The sequence below is a fragment of the Ranitomeya imitator genome, chromosome 9, assembly GCF_032444005.1.
Source record: "Ranitomeya imitator isolate aRanImi1 chromosome 9, aRanImi1.pri, whole genome shotgun sequence".
NCBI lineage: Eukaryota > Metazoa > Chordata > Amphibia > Anura > Dendrobatidae > Ranitomeya > Ranitomeya imitator.
The window spans coordinates 35681540-35705534 of NC_091290.1; the positions used below are offsets into that span (position 1 = coordinate 35681540).

A 23995-nucleotide genomic window follows, 5' to 3' on the forward strand; every position below is an offset into this window, starting at 1 on the left:
AAAGATGGGGATGGTGGGGGAAGAGGAAATGGTGGAGGTGATGGAATGGGAAATTATGGGCTGGTAGGGGAGAAAGCAATGATAGTGGTGGTGGAGAAGGCAAAGATGGAGGTGGTGAAGAGAGCAATGATGGGGTGGGGTAGAGTAAAATAATGGGCATATATGAGGAAACAGTACAGGAGAATGGGGGGCATATCTGAGGAAACAGTAGGGGGGATTGGTGCAGACAGTATGAGGAGCGAATGGGGGAATGTATGCAGACACAGTATGAGTAGCGATGTGAAAAATGTATGTGGACAGTACGGAGAGTGAGGGTGATGGGATGTGTGCAGACACAGTATAGGGAGTCAGGTGAGCAGGCAGTATAGAAAGTGAGGGGTAAATATATGAGGAGACAGTATGGTGAACAGGAGGGATGTGAGAGGAGACAGTATGAGGAGGGAGGGGAATAGTGTGAGGAGACAGTATGGGGGAGATAAGTGAGTGGGCACAGAATAGAAACTGAGTAGTGGGTTCGTAGCATGGGGGGACAGTGTAAGGGCACAGCCAGGAGGGGACAGTATACCAAGGAGGGGGGAGTTTGATGATAGAGTACAGTATAAATACTGGGCCCTATAGGGGGGACACAGTGTGAGAGGACAGTGTGAAGAGGGGGCCGGTATGGAAAGGAGAGGTCCATGTACCATAAGAGGGACAATGTGGGGGTCATATTTTGTGCAGACAATATAGTGAGGGGCAATTTTTTTATTCAGGAGCATTATAATGACACTTCTATCTTTAAGGGCGTCATGTGGAGATTTTCTGCAAAAGAGCGGAGAAGATGGAAGTCTGCAGAGACGAGCTGTGGATGAGAAAACTCATCATGGGATTTGGACAAGATGAAGAAAAGGAGAACAACTCCAGAGACGACGTCATCTATAAGGTACCTGGATGTAAATGTTATTTGTGATCCTAACTAACTCATGTTTTTATTTATGTTAGGAGCATTAAAGGGGATGTCCAGGTTTGTAATGAGTCTGCAGTCATTCTTTGTGACTGCAGATTTCTGAATTCTCACAGTGCGCCCTGCACGCTGTCAGGATTCTCTCGTGCTGGCGATTTTACATACGTGCGGTCACGTGCTGACTAGACATGTGTGACCTCTGTCAATGAAAATGAACTTATTAGAGAGTCCGGGCACGTCTATTCGGAATGTGGTCAGAAGTAAACAAATCGCATACTTGTGCTGACATGACTGTCCACCGGCAAGGGGGAATCCTAATAGTGTGCAGTTGTGAGAATTCAGAAGCTGCGATGTCAGGATTCAGCTCTGCAGGTTCCAGTACTCCTCATTGGACACTTCACTCACATGCGACTTTCATACTTATGGTTCTGTGACATCGAGGTTTTCTGTTTTTCACTGAATATTGAGAGCATTAGGGAGAGGAGCTCGTCGTTACATGACTAAGTGTGCAAATCGCATATGTCCTTATGTCCTGGGGGGGGGGGCGCCAAAATGATTTCTTGCCCCGGGTGCCAGAAACCCTAGATACACCTCTGCTCACAGACGACAGCAGTGCCACATAACCCATTTAAGGGGGCGTTCTCAGGACAGGTGTGTAGTTTCATGGGGGTCACACCGCTGCAGCCAATCACCAGACTTAGCAGTGTCTTGCTGTCTACATCGGAATCACGACTGAGCCTTGTGATTGGCAGCTACAGTGTTGGGGGATGGAGGCGCGGACCTGCGTCACATTAGCCTGGCTGGGACGAGTAGTTCCACCAAGACCGAGTATCTTTGTAGCATGGTGCTATGATCTGTAGTAATCCCCTCTCCTGTGTGAGCTTTGGGTAGGATTACTCCCTACTTAAACCCCAAGCAGCGTCTTCTAGCTACCAGTCATAGGTTTTACTTACCAGGTTCACACCTGTGATTTTTTTACAGAAACTGATGTACCCGCATTATTTTTGCTATAGAAAGATGCTTTAGGCAACTTCCAGTGGTCCTCCTTTGTACTTCCCACTTCCATCTGTGTTTTAAGCATTTTTTTTTTTTTAAACTGATCCATTATTCAATCCCTGCAGGTGTTGCGGCTGTCGAACATTCATGAGACACGCAGCCACTGGGACTGGAACATATTATTTGAGCACGCCGAAGACGCTGTGTAAGCACCCGAGCATGCTCAGATAACACCTTATCCCAGCACGTTCACTCATCACTACTAGTCAGCACAAAGGACAGGCACATGATTTATTTCATCCCGTGAGTAGGGTAAATCCTGGACCAGAATTGTTTTTCCCACACAAAATTTAAAGGGGTTATCCAGTGCCTCCTATTTCCTCGGGGAGGTAAGCGTTGCCCATCGGATCTACGAGACACGTGCGCGATTCTTGTTAGTGAAGACCTGCAGATACCCATCAGTCTGCTGTTGATGCAATGCGTGCTAACTCCTGATGAAGGAAGTGAGCGGTGTCGGACAAGCCCTTTAATCAAAAATTGCCATCTGTGGCACATGGAAGTCAAGATAACACCTTGAACACTTTCTGAACATTTTGTAGTGTGGCAGGCAATGGTGTAAAGGCCCCTTCACATTAAGCGACGCTGCAGCGATACCGACAACGATCCGGATCGCTGCAGCGTCGCTGTTTGGTCACTGGAGAGCTGTCACACACAGCTCTCCAGCGACCAACGATGCCGGTAACCAGGGCTGCACTTAGTAACCCGATGTTTACCCTAGTTACCATACTAAAAGTAAAAAAAAACAACCACTACATACTTGCCTTCCGCTGTCTGTCCCCGGCGCTCTGCTTCTCTGCCCTGTGTAAGCACAGCGGCCGGAAAGCACAGCGGTGAAGTCACCGCTCTGCTTTCCGGCTGCCCGGCGCTCAGTCAGTGCAGGAAAGCACAGCGCCCGGGACAGACAGCGGTAGGTAAGTATGTAGTGGTTGTTTTTTTTACTTTAACGATGGTAACCAGGGTAAACATCGGGTTACTAAGCGCGGCCCTGCGCTTAGTAACCCGATGTTTACCCTGGTTACCAGCGAAGACCTCGCTGAATCGGTGTCACACACGCCGATTCAGCGATGTCAGCGGGAGAGCCAGCAACCAAAGAAAGTGCTGGCCCTCTAGCCCCGACCAACCACATCACAGCAGGATTCTGATTGCTGCTGCGTGTCAAACTGAACGATATCGCTTAGCGAGGACGCTGCAACGTCACGGATCGCTAGCGATATCGTTTAGTGTGAAGGTACCTTAACTTGAAGCTCATGGACCCTAATGCAAAAAACTCTAATTGTTGAAAGTCTTTTTATAACACTGATCTTTTCATGTTGACTTTTTGAGCCCCCTTAGGCTCCAGGGCCCGGGCACGATTGTAACACTGTCACCCATTGTAGCTATGCCCCTGGTGGCAGGGCACATTATCCTTCGGGAGGATTTACTGCCATTAATAGGGTCTAATTGGCACAAGATTGGAAGGCAATGCACGGACTGGCCGGCAGCTCTCCTCACCCAAGCCTGAGAGCCACATAGAAATACATGGAGCTGTCATGATCTGGCCAGTCCGTGCATTGTGTTCCAATCTCGCGCCAATTTATACTGCCGTCTGACCGCACCCTAAAGCCGAACACAGGGGCAGCACAACTCATTGTCATTATTACAAGTCTTTTTCTGAGACCGTCCCATTGTGGAGTGTAGTTTGCAGTAGAATTCAGCCCTCTCATTATTAAACCTGGATTGGAAGCGTCATGTTCTGGCTTAAGCTGAAGAGAGTGAATATGATTAAGGGTTTGTTTCTCCCTTAAGCCTTTAGGCCAAAAGTTTATCTGGCTTCTTAGCTCATTTAGAGTAGGGTGCTTGGGGCCAAAGCAGCGCCCTCTGAGCAGTGTGTGTTAAGATGGCATCAAGTTCTGACTCCATTATTTGAAATTTAAAGGGAATATGTCATAAAAAATGTTCCCACTGGCCACTCGGGCGTAATTGTAGACTGCTCTTCCAGGAAGAGTTTTCAGCAGGCTCCTTATCATCAGAGACAGGATTACAATGACGGGTAACACTTATCTACACAGCTAATAATGCAGGATCCACCAATCACTTTAGGTCATATCACAGCTCACCTCCTCCCCCTCAAGAATCAAGTGAAATAAATTAGTAAAAAAAAATATTGTTTTTTTGTCCTTTTTTTAAATGATCAAATTCATGCAATATCAAATGCCTGTAAGTGACAAAAGTATGTGAACCTTTGGTGTCAGGACCTGGCGTTTTCCTTTGTGCAGCAATAACTGAATCTAGATGTTTCTGGTAATTGATGAATAATTGTGCACGCCGAATGGAGACATTTTAGCCTATTTCTCCCTACAAAAAAGTTTCCACTACTAGGACAACCCCTTCTTGAACTAAATGTTTGGCTCCGATAAAATATACTCTTCTCCCGTGCTGGCGCCATTCCAGCCGTGTCAGCGGTCCCAGGGCTCCCGCGTGGTGTTGCGACACGTGATGCCTGGTGCCCAATCAGCGCTGGCGTCATTATCTCCACCTTTGTTGGGATTAAACATGAAGATGAAGCCAGGGTTCAGCCACAGCCCGGATTTCCTCTTCATGTTCAATCTGTTCGAAGGCGGGGTCAGTGACGCCAGCGCTGAGTGGGCGCCGGGCAGCACATGTAACAACACCGCACGAGAGCTCCAGGACTGGAATGGTGTCAGCACGGGAGGTGAATATAGGTTTTTATATATATTGGGGCCAAGCATTTAGTTCAAGAAGGGGTTGTCCCAGTGCGGACAACCCCTCTAACCATTCTTTTGCAGAATGACTTTTGGCTTTGGGTCTTTGCCTTGCTGCATGAATCACGTTCTGTTGAGACTTATTTCATGGACAGACGTCCTGACATTTTCTTTTAAAATTTCCTGGCATAATTTAGAATTCATTGCATCATCAATGATGACAGCCGTCCTGGCCCAGGCGTAGAAAAACAGGCCAAACCATGATACTACCACCACCATGTTTCACAGATGGTATGAGGTTTTTAATAGTGTAATGCAGTGTTTTTCATTCTGCGAATATAACAGCAAACTTTTAAACTGAAAAGCTCTGTATTGTTCTGATCCGTCTAGAAAACATTGTTCCAATTGCCTTCTGGCTTGTCCAGGTGATCATTAGCAAACTGCAGAAGGTCAACACTATTCTTTTTAGGGGGCAGTGGCTTTCTAATATCAATCCTGCATTTCACACAATTGTTATTCATAGTCCTGGTGGTGGATTTATTAACATTAACAGCAAATGAAAGAAAGGCCTTTAGATGCTTAGAAGTTACCTTGGATTCCTTTGTAACCTCACAGACTATTCTATGCCTTGCTTTTGGAGTGATTTATATTGGTTGACCACTCCTGGGAGGTGTAACAGTAATGTTGAATTTCCTCAATTTTTATCCTATCTGTCTGACTGTGGATTGTTGTAATATAAGTTCTCGAAGGCTATGTGCACACGTTGCGGATTTTATACGTTTTTGCAGCGAAAACGCATGCACAACACCGCCCATTGAATTCAATGGGATTCCGCAATGCTGTGCTAATGCTGCTTATTTTTCCCCGGCGGAATCGCATTGCGGAAAAATACGCAGCATGCTCATTCTTTGTGTGGAATCGCGGGGATTCCGCACACATAGGAATGCATTGATCCGCTTACTTCCTGCATGGGGCTATGCCCACCATGCGCAAAGTAAGCTGATCATGTGCGGATGGTACCCAGGGTGGAGGAGAGGAGACTCTCCTCCAGGCCCTGGGAACCATATACCTGTAAAAAAAAAAAAAAGAATTAAAATAAAAAATTGCGATAGTCTCACCTTGTGGCGTCCTTCGCAGCCTTCCCGCTCCTCGCGATACTCCCGTTCCCAGTGATGCTTTGCGACAATAACCTGTGATGACATAGTGGTCTCACGTGATGCTACATCATCTGGGGTCATTGTCACAACTCGCAAGGCATCACTGGGAACGGGAGCATCGCGAGGAGCGGGAAGGCTGCGAAGGACGCCAGAAGGTGAGAATATCACAATTTTTTATTGTTTTTATTATTTTTAACATTAGATCTTTTTACTGTTAATGCTGCATAGGCAGCTTCAATAGTAAAAAGTTGGTCACACTTGTCAAACACCACACTTGTCAAACACTAAAAACACTTAAAAAATAGGAAAGAATGGTTGTAGATGACGAGGAAAAAGCTAACATATTAAACACCTTCTTCTCCACGGTATTCACGGTGGAAAATGAAATGCTAGGTGAAATCCCAAGAAACAATGAAAACCCTATATTAAGGGTCACCAATCTAACCCAAGAAGAGGTGCGAAACCGGCTAAATAAGATTAAAATAGATAAATCTCCAGGTCCGGATGGCATACACCCACGAGTACTAAGAGAACTAAGTAATGTAATAAACCATTATTTCTTATTTTTAGGGACTCTATAGCGACAGGGTCTGTTCCGCAGGACTGGCGCATAGCAAATGTGGTGCCAATATTCAAAAAGGGCTCTAAAAGTGAACCTGGAAATTATAGGCCAGTAAGTCTAACCTCTATTGTTGGTAAAATATTTGAAGGGTTTCTGAGGGATGTTATTCTGGATTATCTCAATGAGAATAACTGTTTAACTCCATATCAGCATGGGTTTATGAGAAATCGCTCCTGTCAAACCAATCTAATCAGTTTTTATGAAGAGGTAAGCTATAGGCTGGACCACGGTGAGTCATTGGACGTGGTATATCTCGATTTTTCCAAAGCGTTTGATACCGTGCCGCACAAGAGGTTGGTACACAAAATGAGAATGCTTGGTCTGGGGGAAAATGTGTGTAAATGGGTTAGTAACTGGCTTAGTGATAGAAAGCAGAGGGTGGTTATAAATGGTATAGTCTCTAACTGGGTCGCTGTGACCAGTGGGGTACCGCAGGGGTCAGTATTGGGACCTGTTCTCTTCAACATATTCATTAATGATCTGGTAGAAGGTTTACACAGTAAAATATCGATATTTGCAGGTGATACAAAACTATGTAAAGCAGTTAATACAAGAGAAGATAGTATTCTGCTACAGATGGATCTGGATAAGTTGGAAACTTGGGCTGAAAGGTGGCAGATGAGGTTTAACAATGATAAATGTAAGGTTATACACATGGGAAGAAGGAATCAATATCACCATTACACACTGAACGGGAAACCACTGGGTAAATCTGACAGGGAGAAGGACTTGGGGATCCTAGTTAATGATAAACTTACCTGGAGCAGCCAGTGCCAGGCAGCAGCTGCCAAGGCAAACAGGATCATGGGGTGCATTAAAAGAGGTCTGGATACACATGATGAGAGCATTATACTGCCTCTGTACAAATCCCTAGTTAGCCGCACATGGAGTACTGTGTCCAGTTTTGGGCACCGGTGCTCAGGAAGGATATAATGGAACTAGAGAGAGTACAAAGGAGGGCAACAAAATTAATAAAGGGGATGGGAGAACTACAATACCCAGATAGATTAGCGAAATTAGGATTATTTAGTCTAGAAAAAAGACGACTGAGGGGCGATCTAATAACCATGTATAAGTATATAAGGGGACAATACAAATATCTCGCTGAGGATCTGTTTATACCAAGGAAGGTGACGGGCACAAGGGGGCATTCTTTGCGTCTGGAGGACAGAAGGTTTTTCCACCAACATAGAAGAGGATTCTTTACTGTTAGGGCAGTGAGAATCTGGAATTGATTGCCTGAGGAGGTGGTGATGGCGAACTCAGTCGAGGGGTTCAAGAGAGGCCTGGATGTCTTCCTGGAGCAGAACAATATTGTATCATACAATTATTAGGTTCTGTAGAAGGACGTAGATCTGGGGATTTATTATGATGGAATATAGGCTGAACTGGATGGACAAATGTCTTTTTTCGGCCTTACTAACTATGTTACTATGTTTGACAAGTGTGACCAACCTGTCAATCAGTTTTCCAAGCAATGCTACAGATCGCTGTTTAGCGGGAATACGCATCCCAATTCCGCATGCATTTTACCCGCAGCAGGGAGTTGCGGAATTACTGCGGAAATTCCGCAACGTGTGCACATAGCCTTACAGTGTAATTTTCCTCCTACTGAAGCCCTAGATGACCCTTTCTTTGCAGCCATTAAGTATGATGCCAACAACAGTGCCACACAAACAAGGTATGGTACCCCCACAATGTCTTCCGCTACAGACGCCAAAACAGTTTGATTCCCCAGCTGTGACATCCACATAGCCTTTCCATGAAGTATAATGGGACTACATAAAGTATAATAGCCCCACACCTCACCACACTGTATAACGGCCACCTCTAGCCCTTCAAACAGTATAATGGCTTCCACACAGCCCTCCACACAGTATGATGGACCCCACACAAACCTTCACACTGTATAGTTCTGCAAACAGTAAAATGCACTTCCCATAGTCCTGAATATAGTATACTGCACTCCCCATAGTCCTCCATAAAGTATACTGCCGTCCTCATAGTCCTCCATACAGTATACTGCACTACCCATAATCTTCCATATAATATTATGCACTTCCCATAGTCCTCCATAAAGTATACTGCCGTCCTCATAGTCCTCCATATAATATACTGCACTCCCCATAGTTCCTCCATACAGTATAATGCACACCCCACAGTCCTCCATACAGTATACTACACTCCCCATAGTCCTCCATACAGTATACTGCTCTCCGCATAGTCCTCCATACAGTATACTGCACTCCCCATAGTCCTCCATACAGTATACTGCACCCCCATAGTCCTCCATACAGTAAACTGCACCCCCATAGTCCTCCATACAGTATACTGCCCTCCCCATAGTCCTCCATACAGTATACTGCCCTCCCCATAGTCCTCTATACAGTATACTGCACCCCCATAGTCCTCCATACAGTATACTGCACCCCCATAGTCCTCTATACAGTATACTGCCCTCCCCATAGTCCTCTATACAGTATACTGCCCTCCCCATAGTCCTCCATACAGTATACTGCCCTCCCCATAGTCCTCTATACAGTATACTGCCCTCCCCATAGTCCTCTATACAGTATACTGCCCTCCCCATAGTCCTCTATACAGTATACTGCACCCCCATAGTCCTCTATACAGTATACTGCACTCCCCATAGTCCTCCATACAGTATACTGCCCTCCCCATAGTCCTCTATACAGTATAATGCATTCCCCGTCATTTTAATTAGTATTATGGCGCTGACCTGACACTGTTTGTAGGTTACTGTGCACAATCCTGCTGGATTAAAGGTTCCCTTTAAAAGTGTCTTTGCTGGGAAATTAGACTCAAATTAAATTAATGTTTCTCTCACCTCCGTTTAATTTGCGAAAAAAATGAGTTTGGCCTGATATTCAGTACCTGCATTATTTGACACCCAACACCCCATGCCAATCAGCTGTTCTAGTGCTGGGGCGGCCAAAACAGCTCCGTTACAGAACTGCACAGCTCCATCGACTGAATAGTGGCCGCAGCTGGGTACTGCACATCCGCCCCCTATTGATTTGAGTGCGTGGCAGATGTGCAGTACCCGGCTGCGGCCACTATTCAGTCGATGGAGCTGTGTAGTTCTGTAGCTGAGCAGTTTTGGCTGCCTCTGACACCGGGAATGGCTGATTTGCATGGGTGCAGGGTGTCACAGTCCAGCTAATCAGACATTGATGACTTATCTTAATGATAATCCATCAATGATAACACCATGGGCAACCCCTTTAACCCTTCCTTCTCACATGGCTCCTTAGGAGAAACTGATTTTCACTTACCATTGCAATATCTAGTACAAGAAATCAAACATTTGCAGATCCAAAACCTCTGTAGGGACTAAAAACTAATGTGAAAAGTAAAATAAATGTTTAAAAAAAGTGAATCAACCCTCCTTTTCTCCTTTTAAAAATAAAGAAATTAAAATAAAGTCTGATCCGTTCAAATATAACATTATTTAACCTGTAAAGTAAATATAAAATGCTAATATTGGTGCCTCCACAAAAAAATACAATAAAAATGATTTAAAAAAAAACTCATTTACCCCAATGGTATCAGTATCAATAAAACTACCCAAGGAGGGCGAGTAAAGCACAGTTGTTGCTGTTTTTTTTGTTTTTGTTTTGTTTTTTTAAACAAACTACAGCCGGATGACAGGGGCTTTCAGAAACTGAAATTCCCCTTTAGGCATCATAAAATTCATTAAAATCCAAATGCATTACTCATAACCTGAGCTGGGAGGAAAGAAACACAGGCATTGCTAAATTCACTCATTTTTATTATTTTCTCCTTTTTATGTTTTTAACCTAAATTTTTTACACTTGTCCGTTAGTTGTTGGAGCCAGTGAAGAGATTTGCAGAGGGGGGAAGCGGAGGAGTAGCGAGGAGAGAGATGAATTAGTCGGGCAGCAGAGTTAAGGATGGACTAGATAGGTGCAAGGGTGTTAGCAGGGAGGCCACAGAAAAGGATGTTGCAGTAGTCAAGGCGGGAGATGATGAGGGCATGCACAAGCATTTTAGTAGATTGAGGGTTGAGGAAAGGACGGATTCTGGAGATATTTTTGAGCTGGAGGCGACAGCAGGTGGACAGAGCTTGGATGTGCAGTTTGAAGGACAGGGCAGAGTCCAGGGTTACTCCCAGGCAGCGGACTTCCAGTAAGGAGGAAAGCATGATGTCATTGATTGTGATAGATAGGTCAGGTAAGGAAGATCTATGAGATGGAGGAAAGATGATGAGCTCAGATTTGTCCACATTGAGGAAGCGAGAGAAGAAGGAGGATATGGCTGATAGACACTCCGGGATTCTGGACAGCAGAGCGGTGACATCTGGGCCAGAGAGGTAGATCTGAGTGTCATCAGCATAAAGGTGGTACTGGAATCCGTGGGACTTTATGAATTGTCTCGGGCCAAGTGTATAGATTGAGAAGAGTAGGGGTTGGAAAGGTATGAGGAGATCCGTGTGTGTGTATATGTGTGTATATATATATATATATATATATATATATATACATACATACATACATACATACATACATACATACATACATACATACATACAGTGGGGCAAGAAAGTATTTAGTCAGTCAGCAATAGTGCAAGTTCCACCACTTAAAAAGATGAGAGGCGTCTGTAATTTACATCATAGGTAGACCTCAACTATGGGAGACAAACTGAGAAAAAAAAATCCAGAAAATCACATTGTCTGTTTTTGTAACATTTTATTTGCATATTATGGTGGAAAATAAGTATTTGGTCAGAAACAAACAATCAAGATTTCTGGCTCTCACAGGCCTGTAACTTCTTCTTTAAGAGTCTCCTCTTTCCTCCACTCATTACCTGTAGTAATGGCACCTGTTTAAACTTGTTATTGGTATAAAAAGACACCTGTGCACACCCTCAAACAGTCTGACTCCAAACTCCACTATGGTGAAGACCAAAGAGCTGTCAAAGGACACCAGAAACAAAATTGTAGCCCTGCACCAGGCTGGGAAGACTGAATCTGCAATAGCCAACCAGCTTGGAGTGAAGAAATCAACAGTGGGAGCAATAATTAGAAAATGGAAGACATACAAGACCACTGATAATCTCCCTCGATCTGGGGCTCCACGCAAAATCCCACCCCGTGGGGTCAGAATGATCACAAGAACGGTGAGCAAAATCAAAAATCCCAGAACCACGCAGGGGGACCTAGTGAATGAACTGCAGAGAGCTGGGACCAATGTAACAAGGCCTACCATAAGTAACACACTACGCCACCATGGACTCAGATCCTGCAGTGCCAGACGTGTCCCACTGCTTAAGCCAGTACATGTCCGGGCCCGTCTGAAGTTTGCTAGAGAGCATTTGGATGATCCAGAGGAGTTTTGGGAGAATGTCCTATGGTCTGATGAAACCAAACTGGAACTGTTTGGTAGAAACACAACTTGTCGTGTTTGTAGGAAAAAGAATACTGAGTTGCATCCATCAAACACCATACCTACTGTAAAGCATGGTGGTGGAAACATCATGCTTTGGGGCTGTTTCTCTACAAAGGGGCCAGGACGACTGATCCGGGTACATGAAAGAATGAATGGGGCCATGTATCGTGAGATTTTGAGTGCAAACCTCCTTCCATTAGCAAGGGCATTGAAGATGAAACGTGGATGGGTCTTTCAGCATGACAATGATCCAAAGCACACCGCCAGGGCAACGAAGGAGTGGCTTCGTAAGAAGCATTTCAAGGTCCTGGAGTGGCCTAGCCAGTCTCCAGATCTCAACCCTATAGAAAACCTTTGGAGAGAGTTGAAAGTCCGTGTTGCCAAGCGACAAGCCAAAAACATCACTGCTTTAGAGGAGATCTGCATGGAGGAATGGGCCAACATACCAACAACAGTGTGTGGCAACCTTGTGAAGACTTACAGAAAACGTTTGACCTCTGTCATTGCCAACAAAGGATAGATTACAAAGTATTGAGATGAAATTTTGTTTCTGACCAAATACTTATTTTCCACCATAATATGCAAATAAATTGTTAAAAAAACAGACAATGTGATTTTCTGGATTTTTTTTTCTCAGTTTGTCTCCCATAGTTGAGGTCTACCTATGATGTAAATTACAGACGCCTCTCATCTTTTTAAGTGGTGGAACTTGCACTATTGCTGACTGACTAAATACTTTTTTGCCCCACTGTGTATGTGTGTGTATATATATATATATATATATATATATATATATATAGTAGTGTGTGTCCACCAATCTGCAGGTATCAGGCCTCGTTGGCATCTGATGTTCATATATACGGGCCTGCCCCACCACAGCGCCATATACTGTGTAGTGGCCTTCTCAAGTACTGCAGCTCAGCTCCCATTAACTTCAATAGGAGCTGGACAACCGCATTAACTAAGCGCCTTCATAAAATATTTCCATTTACTCCAAATCACATAGGTTAGGAAGGTTATTTATGGGAGACAGATCTAATTAAGTGCATATCCCTGACGCTTGGCTTCTACCTGTTCATTTAATTTCCTGTATAATAGGATGAGGAGCTGCCCTCCTTCTCACTGGAGCTGCTCACCAGAACGGATTATACCCCTTAATCGCCATGATGATAGAAAATCCTTGTCTTCTATCACTTCATTAGCAGATTAATGCGGTTCTCCACAGGTCCCTGAGGTCATGCTAAGTAACAATCCAGAGTGAGATCTCCTGCCGTTCCCCTTATTTGCTATGTGTTGTATCTGTGACTATATTATTGTATTCCCTAATAGAGCGATCTTCTTTTATGTAACATTACTATCCTTTATACATTTTATTAGGTTGCATTTATTTCTTGTTTTTGCAAACTTTTGACTTGCCCGTGATGATACCTGAGTAATACAGCGATTATTGATTATATCAGCACCTTCAGATGTCCGAATAGTTGAGAAAAGTTCCAATAAGTTCACGCAGAGTTTTGTTTTTGTGAATTTTGGAGCAAATCGTCTTCAAAATCAGCATAAAAATAAATTGATGTGAACTTACCCTTTGAATATTCTTTGAAACGGATTTAAAAAATATTTGTGCACACAGCGTCTTTTTAAGGCAGAATGCACCCAAAACAGCACCTACAAAGTGAACATAAGGCGGAGGTCACATGACCGATTTTTTTTTTTTTTTTCTTATTTGAGAAAATCGGTCCGATTACACTAACCACATTCTGATCAGCGTGTGATCAAGTTTTCTCAGATATGGAGAAAAAAAAAAACAATTTCTCCATTCTGTCATTCCATGACAATCGGAACACATTCTGATGTCATCCGAGTGCAGTTTTTTTTTTTTTTCCACGAACCCATAGACACGAATGGGTGCTGCATTTTTTCCTCCAATCGACTCAGTACAATAATAAAATTGGACATGGGCACAGCTCCATAGAATAACATGGGGATGAGTGATATCAATCAATACGACAGATCACCGGAGCATCACAGTGCCATATAATTTTATGAATCAGTCAGGCTCAAGTCGGGAGAACCACGGCCAGTCCGTGTAATGCGGTCCCAGATTAGACCGTAATTCACGTCTGTGCATCTAAAAACCATATCCAATTAAGTTGCTTATTAAACAATTACATGATTTTCCAGGGATCAACTGTTTTTCCAGCAAAACTGCTCGGCCATTACATTTGGTCGTGTGAGAGGCAGAGACAGGGTCATAGTCATGACCGAGGCCAGCTATGTAGTTGTGCCCGGGTCATCCATCACATGAAAACAGTACTCATTGCTCTGCATACCTGTGGCTTCATATTTGGCACAGTCATGGTCTCCTCTGCTTTTTTGTAGACTCCCTCTAGATGAGTTTGCAGAAATCAAGACACAGTCCACTTCAACTTTCAAATGAACAACTTTACTGGCTTCCTTACACAACACATCCATATTCATTACAGCATCATCAACAGATTCCATTAAGCACACTTCTTTCTCTTTCCCTGTACTCCTTTCTCTGTCATACGGCACGTGCCCGGGTCGGACCATATCATACGGTTCCTCAGCGTCCTCCCTGTCCAGACTTACTTTGCTTTGGTTCCCTCAGCCGTTTCGCATCGGATCTGAGGGCATCTGCCCATGCTATAAGTTGCCACATGGTGAGCGACCTGCTCGTCTGTACTGCCATGATGTTCCTTTCAGCTCCAGTTCTCACTACTGCTGTACTGCTGCTCTTCTGTCCTATTGGTACTGGATGGCTGGGCTCCAACTTAGAACGTTACGTGATCACTGCTTCAATCCCAGGCTCTATAGCCCATCCAGACAGTTTGGGCACCCTGGCCGACTGACTCCTAGAGGAAGTCCTCCCTCCCTTTACTGCAGCTGACCCCTCCTATATTAAACGATGTGCATTGTATGAACTAGCTAGAGTCTATCAGCACTCCATCTTGTGGACTACATGGGTGCTGCACTTTCCCTATGTCAGAACTATTATACAAATATAGGCAATGGGAATATTAACACCAAAGAAGGGAGTGGAGTATTGCATGGTTCCGGTATACCCCTTACAGTCGCATTGTTTTTTTGCATGAAACAGCTCCCCAAAGTTTGTTAAACAATCACAAATTTGGCTTTGGTCCTGGCATTCCGTTGGGTCTTTAGTTAGGAATAATTAACAATAATTAATTCCTTTATTTAAAATTTATTATTTAAAATTACTGTGTAACAATTAATAATTCCTATAAATTAATTTCCTACAATCTAAGTGACAGTTGCTGTGCAGTACACGGGCGTGCGGCTGATCATTGTGACCATAGACTGACTATGTGACCATCACATGAGCGTTTTATAACCCGTGGCGCAGGTAACACATGTTACACTCAGGTGTTCGGTGTGAGCTCTTGGCAGCTGCAGACATGATTGTGCACCAATGACACTGGGGATTACATGACTGATCCATATGACTGTCAGTCAATAGACACTTGGCAAATCGCATCACTGGGGTCATGTAATAGTCACTTGGCTCAGCAGTCAGCACTGTGGACTTTGAAATAACACAATATCGCTATTATTTGTTAGATTTCACACTGATATTTTCAATCTGGTTGCTCAATTATTAACTGGTTGTGTTAGAGCCATATCTAAACCCCCAGTAGTACCAGTTATAGTTTGATACTACCTGGTCTTTTTTTTTGTCGGTCCCTTGTATCCTGTATTTCCTGTCTGTCAGTTTAAAGAAATTGTCCGGCCTTTGGCTAGAAGTCTGCAGTCACTCTATGTGGTTGTGAATTCTCCGCTGGGGGACGCGTGACTGCAAGTATGTGGTTTGCATCATGTGGTCACGTGCCGACTAGACGTGTACAACACAAGTAAATTGAGCGAAACCTGACACGTCTAGTCGGAGTGTATCCAGAAGAATGCAAATCGTATACTTGTGGTCACGAGACTGCCCGCTCCCAGCATCGGGGAATCCTGACAGCGTGCATGGTGAGGAGTCACAAGTCTGCAATCACATAGAGTAAATGCAGGCTTGTACCCTAAGGCTGGACAACCCCTTTAAGGCCGGATACAGACTGCCATATTTCACCGTCCATATAGAGACCACAGTGCTTGGAATAAGTGCGGGTCTCCTGATCCAAACTTAGGCCGGGATCACACATGCGCGAGATACGGCCGAGTCAGCAGGTGAAAACCCAGCTCTGGCGCCGGAACTCTGGAGCGGAGCGTGCGGCTCCATGTATTGCTGTGCGGCTGCACGCTCCGCTCTGGAGTGCCGGCGCCAGCGCTGGGTTTTCACCTGCGAGACTCGGCCGTATCTCGCGTATGTGTGATCCCGGCCTTAGAGTCATAAGCACATATGGTGCTGCAAATTCGGGTTGGGAGATCCTTAGTCAGGTGGGACATATGCACAAAAGTCTTACTTTGTATTATACCGGTGGAGATCAAATGTTCAAGGTTCAAAAAATGGAAATGTCATTATAAAAAAAAAAGTTATCATGTTATTCATCCCACCCATTCATGTATGTGTTCTGCGTCTTTTTATGGACATCATACATACCCATTACAATCTATGCACAGTTCACACGTCTGTTCTCGCCACTGAAGATCAAAGTGATTAAGCTCACCCATTCAAGTAAAAAAAACAAACTAGCTGCACTCTGATGTCATCCATGGGTCATCCGAGTGCTTCCTTTGTTTTTTTTTAACTGCATAATAGGAGAAAGCTCCAAAACTTTTTTTTTTACTTACAAGAAAAATGGATGGCAACTTGATGGTAAAAATAGACAAACAGACACAAAAATGGAAGAAACAAATTCCCCCCCCCCCCCCCCCCCCCCAAAAAAAAAAAAAAAAGGCAAAACCTACAAAAACAAACAAACAAGCTGTTACATATTTTTGCAAAAAAAAAGTTGTGGCTTTAAGAATATAGTAGCGCCCAAATATATATATATATATATATATATATATATATATATATATATATATATATATATATATATATATATATATATATATATATATATATATATATATATATATAATTTTAATTTTTAATGTGTTTTAGGGTGCAGTTTATGGTGTGGGTCTCCAGTGGCAGAAGGTGGGCACAAGATACTGAGCGTTTTAAATGGCATATCTGTGAATAAATTGTAATCTTCACTGTGCACCATGTCTGGGCATTAATTTGTCGGAAATCGCTGTGGGGGGATGTAGTTTACAAAATGGGGTCACTTTTTATTCATTTTTTTAACGTTAGTCTCTAAAACTGTTTGGCAGTTCTGTGCAAGGCTGAGTTCCTATGAAGAGTATTTGGTGCGTTTTTGATACTGTAGATTTCCTGCACTAATTATTTGGGATTAGTTGCATCTTTTATTGTGGTTTTAGTTATATTTTTCATTAATGTGTTTTTGCTGCTTTTTTTTCTGCATGCATTTTTTCGTGTATATGCATTTTTTTTATCTGTGGATTTTCTGCATCTCTTTCAATGTGGAAAGTCTGTAAATAAACCTCATATTTGTTACCATAAGAGAAACTGACACGAAGCAGGTCTAAAAATTGCACAATGGGCATGAGACATAAATCCCTCACACTTTGCCGGATCTGTAATACTCTTCATTTTTTGTACCATCCTGGAGAAAAAACAGGGAGGATGAGAACAAGTCATCCATCCACTAATTCTCCCTGCTCGCTCTGCCAGCGAAATGCAGAGATGAGTGACAGCACTTCCAGACTAGTTGGATACAGGAGCCCCAATAATAAATTTAAAGGGAATTTATGTTCTAAAAAACCTGCAGATATAGGATTAAACTGCAGGATAATAGCGTTACAATGCTGCCTGATCACCTTACTGAAAGTGCAGCTACTGGACGAAAATGATCTTTATTCCTCCCACGAGCCGCCGGCTTTCAGTCACACAGTCACCAATCAGTACACAGTGAGCAGTGGCTGTAAGCACACCCCGGTGTTTCATTGACAGCTTGCTCGGCAACACACCTCTGCAGAATGCAAGTGCCGGACGTGCTTACAACCACGTGCTGTGAGCGGTGACTGTAGCTGCATCTCTATGACTGAAAGCCGGCGGCTCACAGGAGAAGTAAAGATCATTTCCTCCAAATAGCTATTCTTTCAGTAAGGCGCCCAGACAGAATTGGAACAATATTTACCTGCAGATTAACCCTATATCTACAGATTAATAGTTTAACAGGATCACTTTAAGTTATATAAACACATAGTTACAAACGTCATTAGGAAGCGGATACGGCGCCCATATCACTATATGGGAGTAAATCCTGTTATCAGCTTCCCTTTAAATGTAACGATCATAAATGAAACATAAAGTCACTAATTTTTTTTTGTTATAATGTCATAAATTGTGCAAATATGTCCCAAATGTAGAAGCAGTGGAGAGGTGACCACTATTGGGATACGTGCGCCGGTGTGTGTTGGTTATATAACAGGTTCAGTGTCTCGCGGGGCAGATTATGCTGACTGGGTGGAATCCTCAGATTACAAAGTATTAAATGAAGCTTTAAAAGTAGAGCTGGTGAAAAGACACTAGTGTGGGAGACAGAAGAGGAGGAGGGGGACCAGAGATTACCGGGAACAGAAGACCGTAAGCAGGAGACAGAGAAAAAAGTGGGACAATAGAACACCTGGATCTACCCGGAATAGAACCTGAAGATTAAAAAATAAGGAGCCATAACACCCGAAGAAGAGAGAAGGCACCAGGAGGAGGAGAACTCGGCTGCGGCACATTTCAGGTAGTGACCTGTCTACGTCTTCATTGTATAGTGTCAATGTAAGGGCTCTTGGAGACAGGGGTAAAAATCGGAAGAGCACAATCTGTCGTTTTGATGAATAGCACTCATCCCAATTTCATACTATGAGCCGTACACATGTCCATTTTTTTTACTCGGAGCGAGGATAAAAGCGCAGTATGTAAGTGTTTTATCTAATTATTGGCCATTTATGCCTACGGTTCCGTAGTAAAAAATTGGACTGCGCTCGGATGACATCTGAGTGCGGTTCAATCCTCATGAACTGATAGAATGGAAAAAAAATTTTTTTTTTTATTTTTTTTTTATTCTCCACATCCCAGAAAATCAGATCAAACTCTGATGAGAACGTGATTAGCATAATGGTCCTGATTTTCTCAGATGAGAGAAAATCATTCATGTGATGCTAACCTTACGTAGGTCATTTACTTTTAAGACTTCCTCCAGATTTTATTTATTTAATTTGAGGGCAGCACGGTGGCTCAGTGGTTAGCATTGCAGCGCTGGGGCTCTGGGTTCAAATCCCACCAAGGACAACATCTGCAAGGAGTCTGTATGTTCTCCCCGTGTTTGTGTGGGTTTCCTCCGGGTTCTCCGGTTTCCTCCCACATTCCAAAGGCATACTGATAGGGAATTTAGATTGTGAGCCCCAATGGGGACAGCGATGATAATGTGTGCAAACTGTAAAGCGCTGCGGAATATGTTGGCGCTATATATATAAAAAAATAAAGCGAGATTATTAAAGAGAATTTTTTTTATTACTTTTCACATGGATAAGAAAATTGCAATAGCTGTACAAATTATGAAAGTAAATTGTTGGACATGGAGAGACATGGGACCGGATAAATTGTAATAGTAAATGAAACCTTGGTTCGGCCGGCTGAGCTCCAGTTGAGGTAATGAGATAAAACAAGGAAAGAAAGACCGAAAATAAAGAGGGAGAGAAGGGAAGTTGAGATCCACCAGATGGGCAACTGTAGCTGGTAAAAAACTCAAGAAAACAACTGCGTATATGAGATCCAACATGGCCACACATCATGGAATTTCTCTTGCCAGTCTTGAAGAATAGATGTGAATTTTTCGTTTATCAAGTACCAAACAGGGAATCCCTGCATGTGTTGAGGCTGTCGAAGAGTCGGGAGACATGCAGCCGCGGGGACTCGAACATAGTATTCGAGCACGCCGAAGTCACTCGGTTAGCACCCGAGCATGCTCAGATAACACCTTATCCCAGCAAGCTCACTCATCATTATTAACCATCATAAAGCAGAGAAGAATCTAGATTATGTCTATATGTCTCAAATATGAAAGGGCAGTGAAGAAGAAAGTGGAAAATAAGAGGTATCTAGGAAAGCTAAGGAGAAAGGAGGGAAAAAAGTCAGACATCAAGTCTTAAAAATGTCCCGACTATAAATCCTAGCCATATTTCCACCACACCAAATATCAATCTCGCGAGTTTCTCCTGCTCTATAACATGCCCCCCATAGGAACTGAGTGGGTGAAATATAACTACAGGACATTTCTAAGACTTGATGTCTCATCTCACTGTCATGTTTTTCCATCTAAATTTGAAGGTTATCTTAAAGAACTGAGAATTGGTGGAAGACATTGGAGTTTTCTTAATTCATAGCATTGTCGTGCATTTAGCAAAAAAAAGACACTCGGAGTACACTATTTTGATAATTTAGATTAATAACCTGCAATTATGAAAATATGCAAAACTGTCAAATAGTTAGTCTGCCGTCACACTATCAGTATTTGGTCAGTATTTTACATCAGTATGTGCAAGCCAAAACCAGGAGTGGAACAAATAGAGGAAAAGTATAATAGAAACATATGCACCACTTCTGTATTTATCACCCACTTCTGGTTTTGGCTACAAATACTGATGTCAAATACTGACCAAATACTGCTAGTGAGACGGCAGCCTTAAATTGAGGAAGGTTCATTGTAAAAGACTGTTTATGACTTTTTTCCAAAAAGTGTGTGTGTATGTATATATATATATATATATATATATATATATATATATATATATATATATATATATATATATATATTCCGATGCCTTAGAATCGGGCCACCATCTAGTATATATGTATATATGTGGTGCAGTATCTAAACCTAGTATTAAACCTAGTGCAGTCAGGTTCACATTTATGTTTTGGTTTTTTTTTTGTGTGTGTACTTTTTTATAAATCAATCCCTATCCAGAGTTTTACTTTGATAGTTTCATCAGTTGTAGAACAAACATAAATTGTAAAAAAAAAAAAAAAAAAAAAGAAAAATGGAAACGTGAACATAGTTTAATTCTGTATATAAGGCATCGAGAAGTGATGAGATCTGTTCTAGCTGGAGAGTCTTTTAGTTTCGACTTTGCAGTTTGGCCAGGTGAAAATTGATTCATATTCTGTCTGGTCTTTCTTTCCACCAACTGCAGGCATTGGGGGACAATAAATAGGAGGTTGTCTCTTTTTGGGGAAAATCAAAGCACTTACATAGTTTTATTGTATGTGTTTTTACCAGGTATCAAGAATGTTCCTGGCATCGCTTTTTGGCTGGAATGACCCAGATGGGTCTACGGTGAAGTTGGCTCCCAGGAGCAGTGCAGAGCTGGTTACAGAGACTCTAATGTTAGAGCTGGGATCCCACCTAAAACGAGCTGAAAAGCAGCAGAGAGAGCGCCTCATCGAATACCGACGAGTGAAGAATGGAGTAGACTACACGTGGCTAGCATCTGTACCACGCCAAGGCTTCGAAGTCAGCCCAGGGGACCAGCTGGAGCTCAGAGACATCTGTTCCAAAATAAGTCCTTCTCAATGTGGTCCTGTCATACTCAGGTAATGTATATATTGGGTTACTGGAAAGAATAAGGTGCCTGCACGGAGTTTGTATGTTCTCCCTGTGTTTGGTGGGTTTTCTGTGGGTTCTCCGGCTTCCTCCTACACTCCAAAGACTTGTGACCTTCGATTGGACAGCATAAATCTGGTCATTGATCCACCTGGATTTTTAGATAGATGTAACATAGAGTATTTCTTTAATATTGCGGCAGTAGGCTTCATCCCCTTACCCTACAAGGGGGGGGAATAAACATCATAATTATCTCTGGGGTCCATCAAGGATTCGTATGTATTCGTATGTATATCGTAGGGTAAAGAAATTCCAGTTTTAAGCGTCTGCATCCAACTTTGACAATGTAGAAGTTGGGGAGGAATGGCTGGACACCCTCTTGTTAAATCATTTTGATTTTTTCAAGAAGGGTCAATTGTATCCAGAAAGAAAGGATCTTTTACAATATTACTAAAAGTGGATTTGTAAAGTTCATGGATAAGGTAGCTCACCAATGCCAAAACTTTTAGAGAACACAAAAAACTTTTTACGAACACAAAATGTACAAATCTATAATATGACCGAACTGAAAGGTTATTTTTAAATAGTGACTCGGGTAAAAAAAAAAAAATACTTGTAATTTATCCTTTTTGAAACTTTAGTTTGGGCTCAACCGCATTGTTCGTTACTTGTATTTTCGCATGATCGGGTATCGTGTAAGTTATGGAAATGATCGAATGTAATAGTGAGTGGCATTTTATCATCCTGTCCAGGTTTCGTAGGCTGATGTTGGAGTTTGAGCCCGAGGGTACGGAGATCCCAAGGCTCTTTCGGTCAGTTCTTCAGGATTTTTTGAGTCAAGAAGAGGAACAACGAAAAACTCAGGAAAGTCGATGGGAGAAGCGCCGAAGAGCCAAAAGCCTGGCCACGTTCAGCTTTAAGCCCCCTCGCCTACGTGTCAATCCTTTCCAACTGGAAGACACACATAACTCCGATACGGAGAGCGAGCTGGTAACTGCTGGGCGAGCAAGAAGCAAAAGTATGCCGGAGTTCAGCATCACCAGGGAAGAACATTGTGACTGATCTCAATACACACCGGAGTCTACTGCAAACGGCATGGTGCCCAATGTACAAAGTAAGGCTAGGTTCACATTGCGTTAGTGCAATCCGTTTAGCGGATACGCTAACGGATTGCGCTAACGCAATGTCCAAAAAGTGATTGCGTTCGGCAATCCTGCTAGCGCAGATGCCCGATCTGCGCTAACGAGGAACGGACCCTGAATGCTGCAAGCAGCGTTCGAGGTCCGTCCGAAACGGTACATCGCAGACGCATGCCGAAAAAGGCATACGTTAGCGATGCGTTAGAGATCCGTTAGCACATTGCAGTCAATGGGTGCGCTAATGGATCCGTTACATAGCGTTATTTGCGACAATTGCGCCATGTAACGGAGTCCGTTAGTGGACACCCACTAACGCAATGTGAACCTAGCCTTAAGGCTGCCGTCACACTAGCAGTATTTGGTCAGTATTTTACATCAGTATTTGTAGCCAAAACCAGGATTGGGTGATAAATGCAGAAGTGGTGAATATGTTTCTATTATACTTTTCCTCTATTTGTTCCACTCTTGGTTTTGGCTTCTAAATACTGGTGTAAAATACTGACCGAATACTGCTAGTGTGACAGCAGCCTAAGGCCAGTCTCACACGTCCAGATAATTACGGTACCGGAGAAAACGGTATCGGAGTTATCCGTGTCCGTGTGCTCACGTAGGCGATCCGTGTGATGTCCGTGAGTACGTTTTTAGGGTCCATCTGTGTGCTGTACGTGTGTCCGTGTATTGCAACAATTTTTACAATTTTAACCCTATGACAGGAAAAATGCACACGGACAGCGCACAGATGGCACACGGACAGCATCCATGTGTGGTACGTGTTTACACGGACCCATTGACTTTAATGGGTCCGTGTGATCCGTGCGCTCCCACGAACACTGACATGTCTCCGTGTTTTGCAAATGGACACATGGTCCGTGAAAACACGCTGACATGTGCAGAGACACATTTATTTTAATGTGTCTACGTGAGTCAGTGTCTCCGGTACGTGAGGAAACTGTCACCACATGTACCGGAGCCACTGACGTGTGAAACCGGCCTAAGGGCGCAATCCCAAGTGTCTCCAGTCATGGTAGATCCATAGAGTTTGGGAAATGCTTTTTCTTCAATCAGCTTCAATTTTTGGACAGAAAGATGAAATACAGATTAAAACAGGTCATCGAAATGCACCTTAGACATTCCATCCTCAATATCCTTAAAAAGACCAACCTGAAAATGTCATTTTAGTATGGAAGGTTACGACGCCTTCTAGCACTGTAGTAAATTTGATGAATTTCACCTTTTTCTTATAATTGTGTTCAGCCCCAACGTTAGGTCTATAAGGGATCAATTTTACATCTTATTT

General features: G+C 43.1%; 1 protein-coding gene across 1 annotated transcript; it reads left to right on the plus strand.

Annotated features, from left to right (window-relative positions):
• The first annotated feature begins 269 nt into the window (after positions 1-269).
• On the plus strand, positions 270-22673 carry LOC138648912 (protein RD3-like). Its single transcript, XM_069738892.1, has 3 exons — positions 270-922; positions 21236-21549; positions 22312-22673. Exons 1-3 carry the CDS (start codon positions 821-823, stop codon positions 22619-22621), a joined length of 726 nt encoding a protein of 241 aa, XP_069594993.1. The 5' UTR covers positions 270-820; the 3' UTR covers positions 22622-22673.
• Positions 22674-23995: the final 1322 nt, after the last annotated feature.

Coding starts and splice junctions, on each gene's coding strand:
- LOC138648912 (XM_069738892.1), top strand. CDS start 821: ATGGAAGTCTGCAGAGACGAGCTGTGGATGAGAAAACTCATCATGGGA. Junction 923..21,235: donor GAGACGACGTCATCTATAAG/GTACCTGGATGT, acceptor TGTTTTTACCAG/GTATCAAGAATGTTCCTGGC. Junction 21,550..22,311: donor TGTGGTCCTGTCATACTCAG/GTAATGTATATA, acceptor CATCCTGTCCAG/GTTTCGTAGGCTGATGTTGG.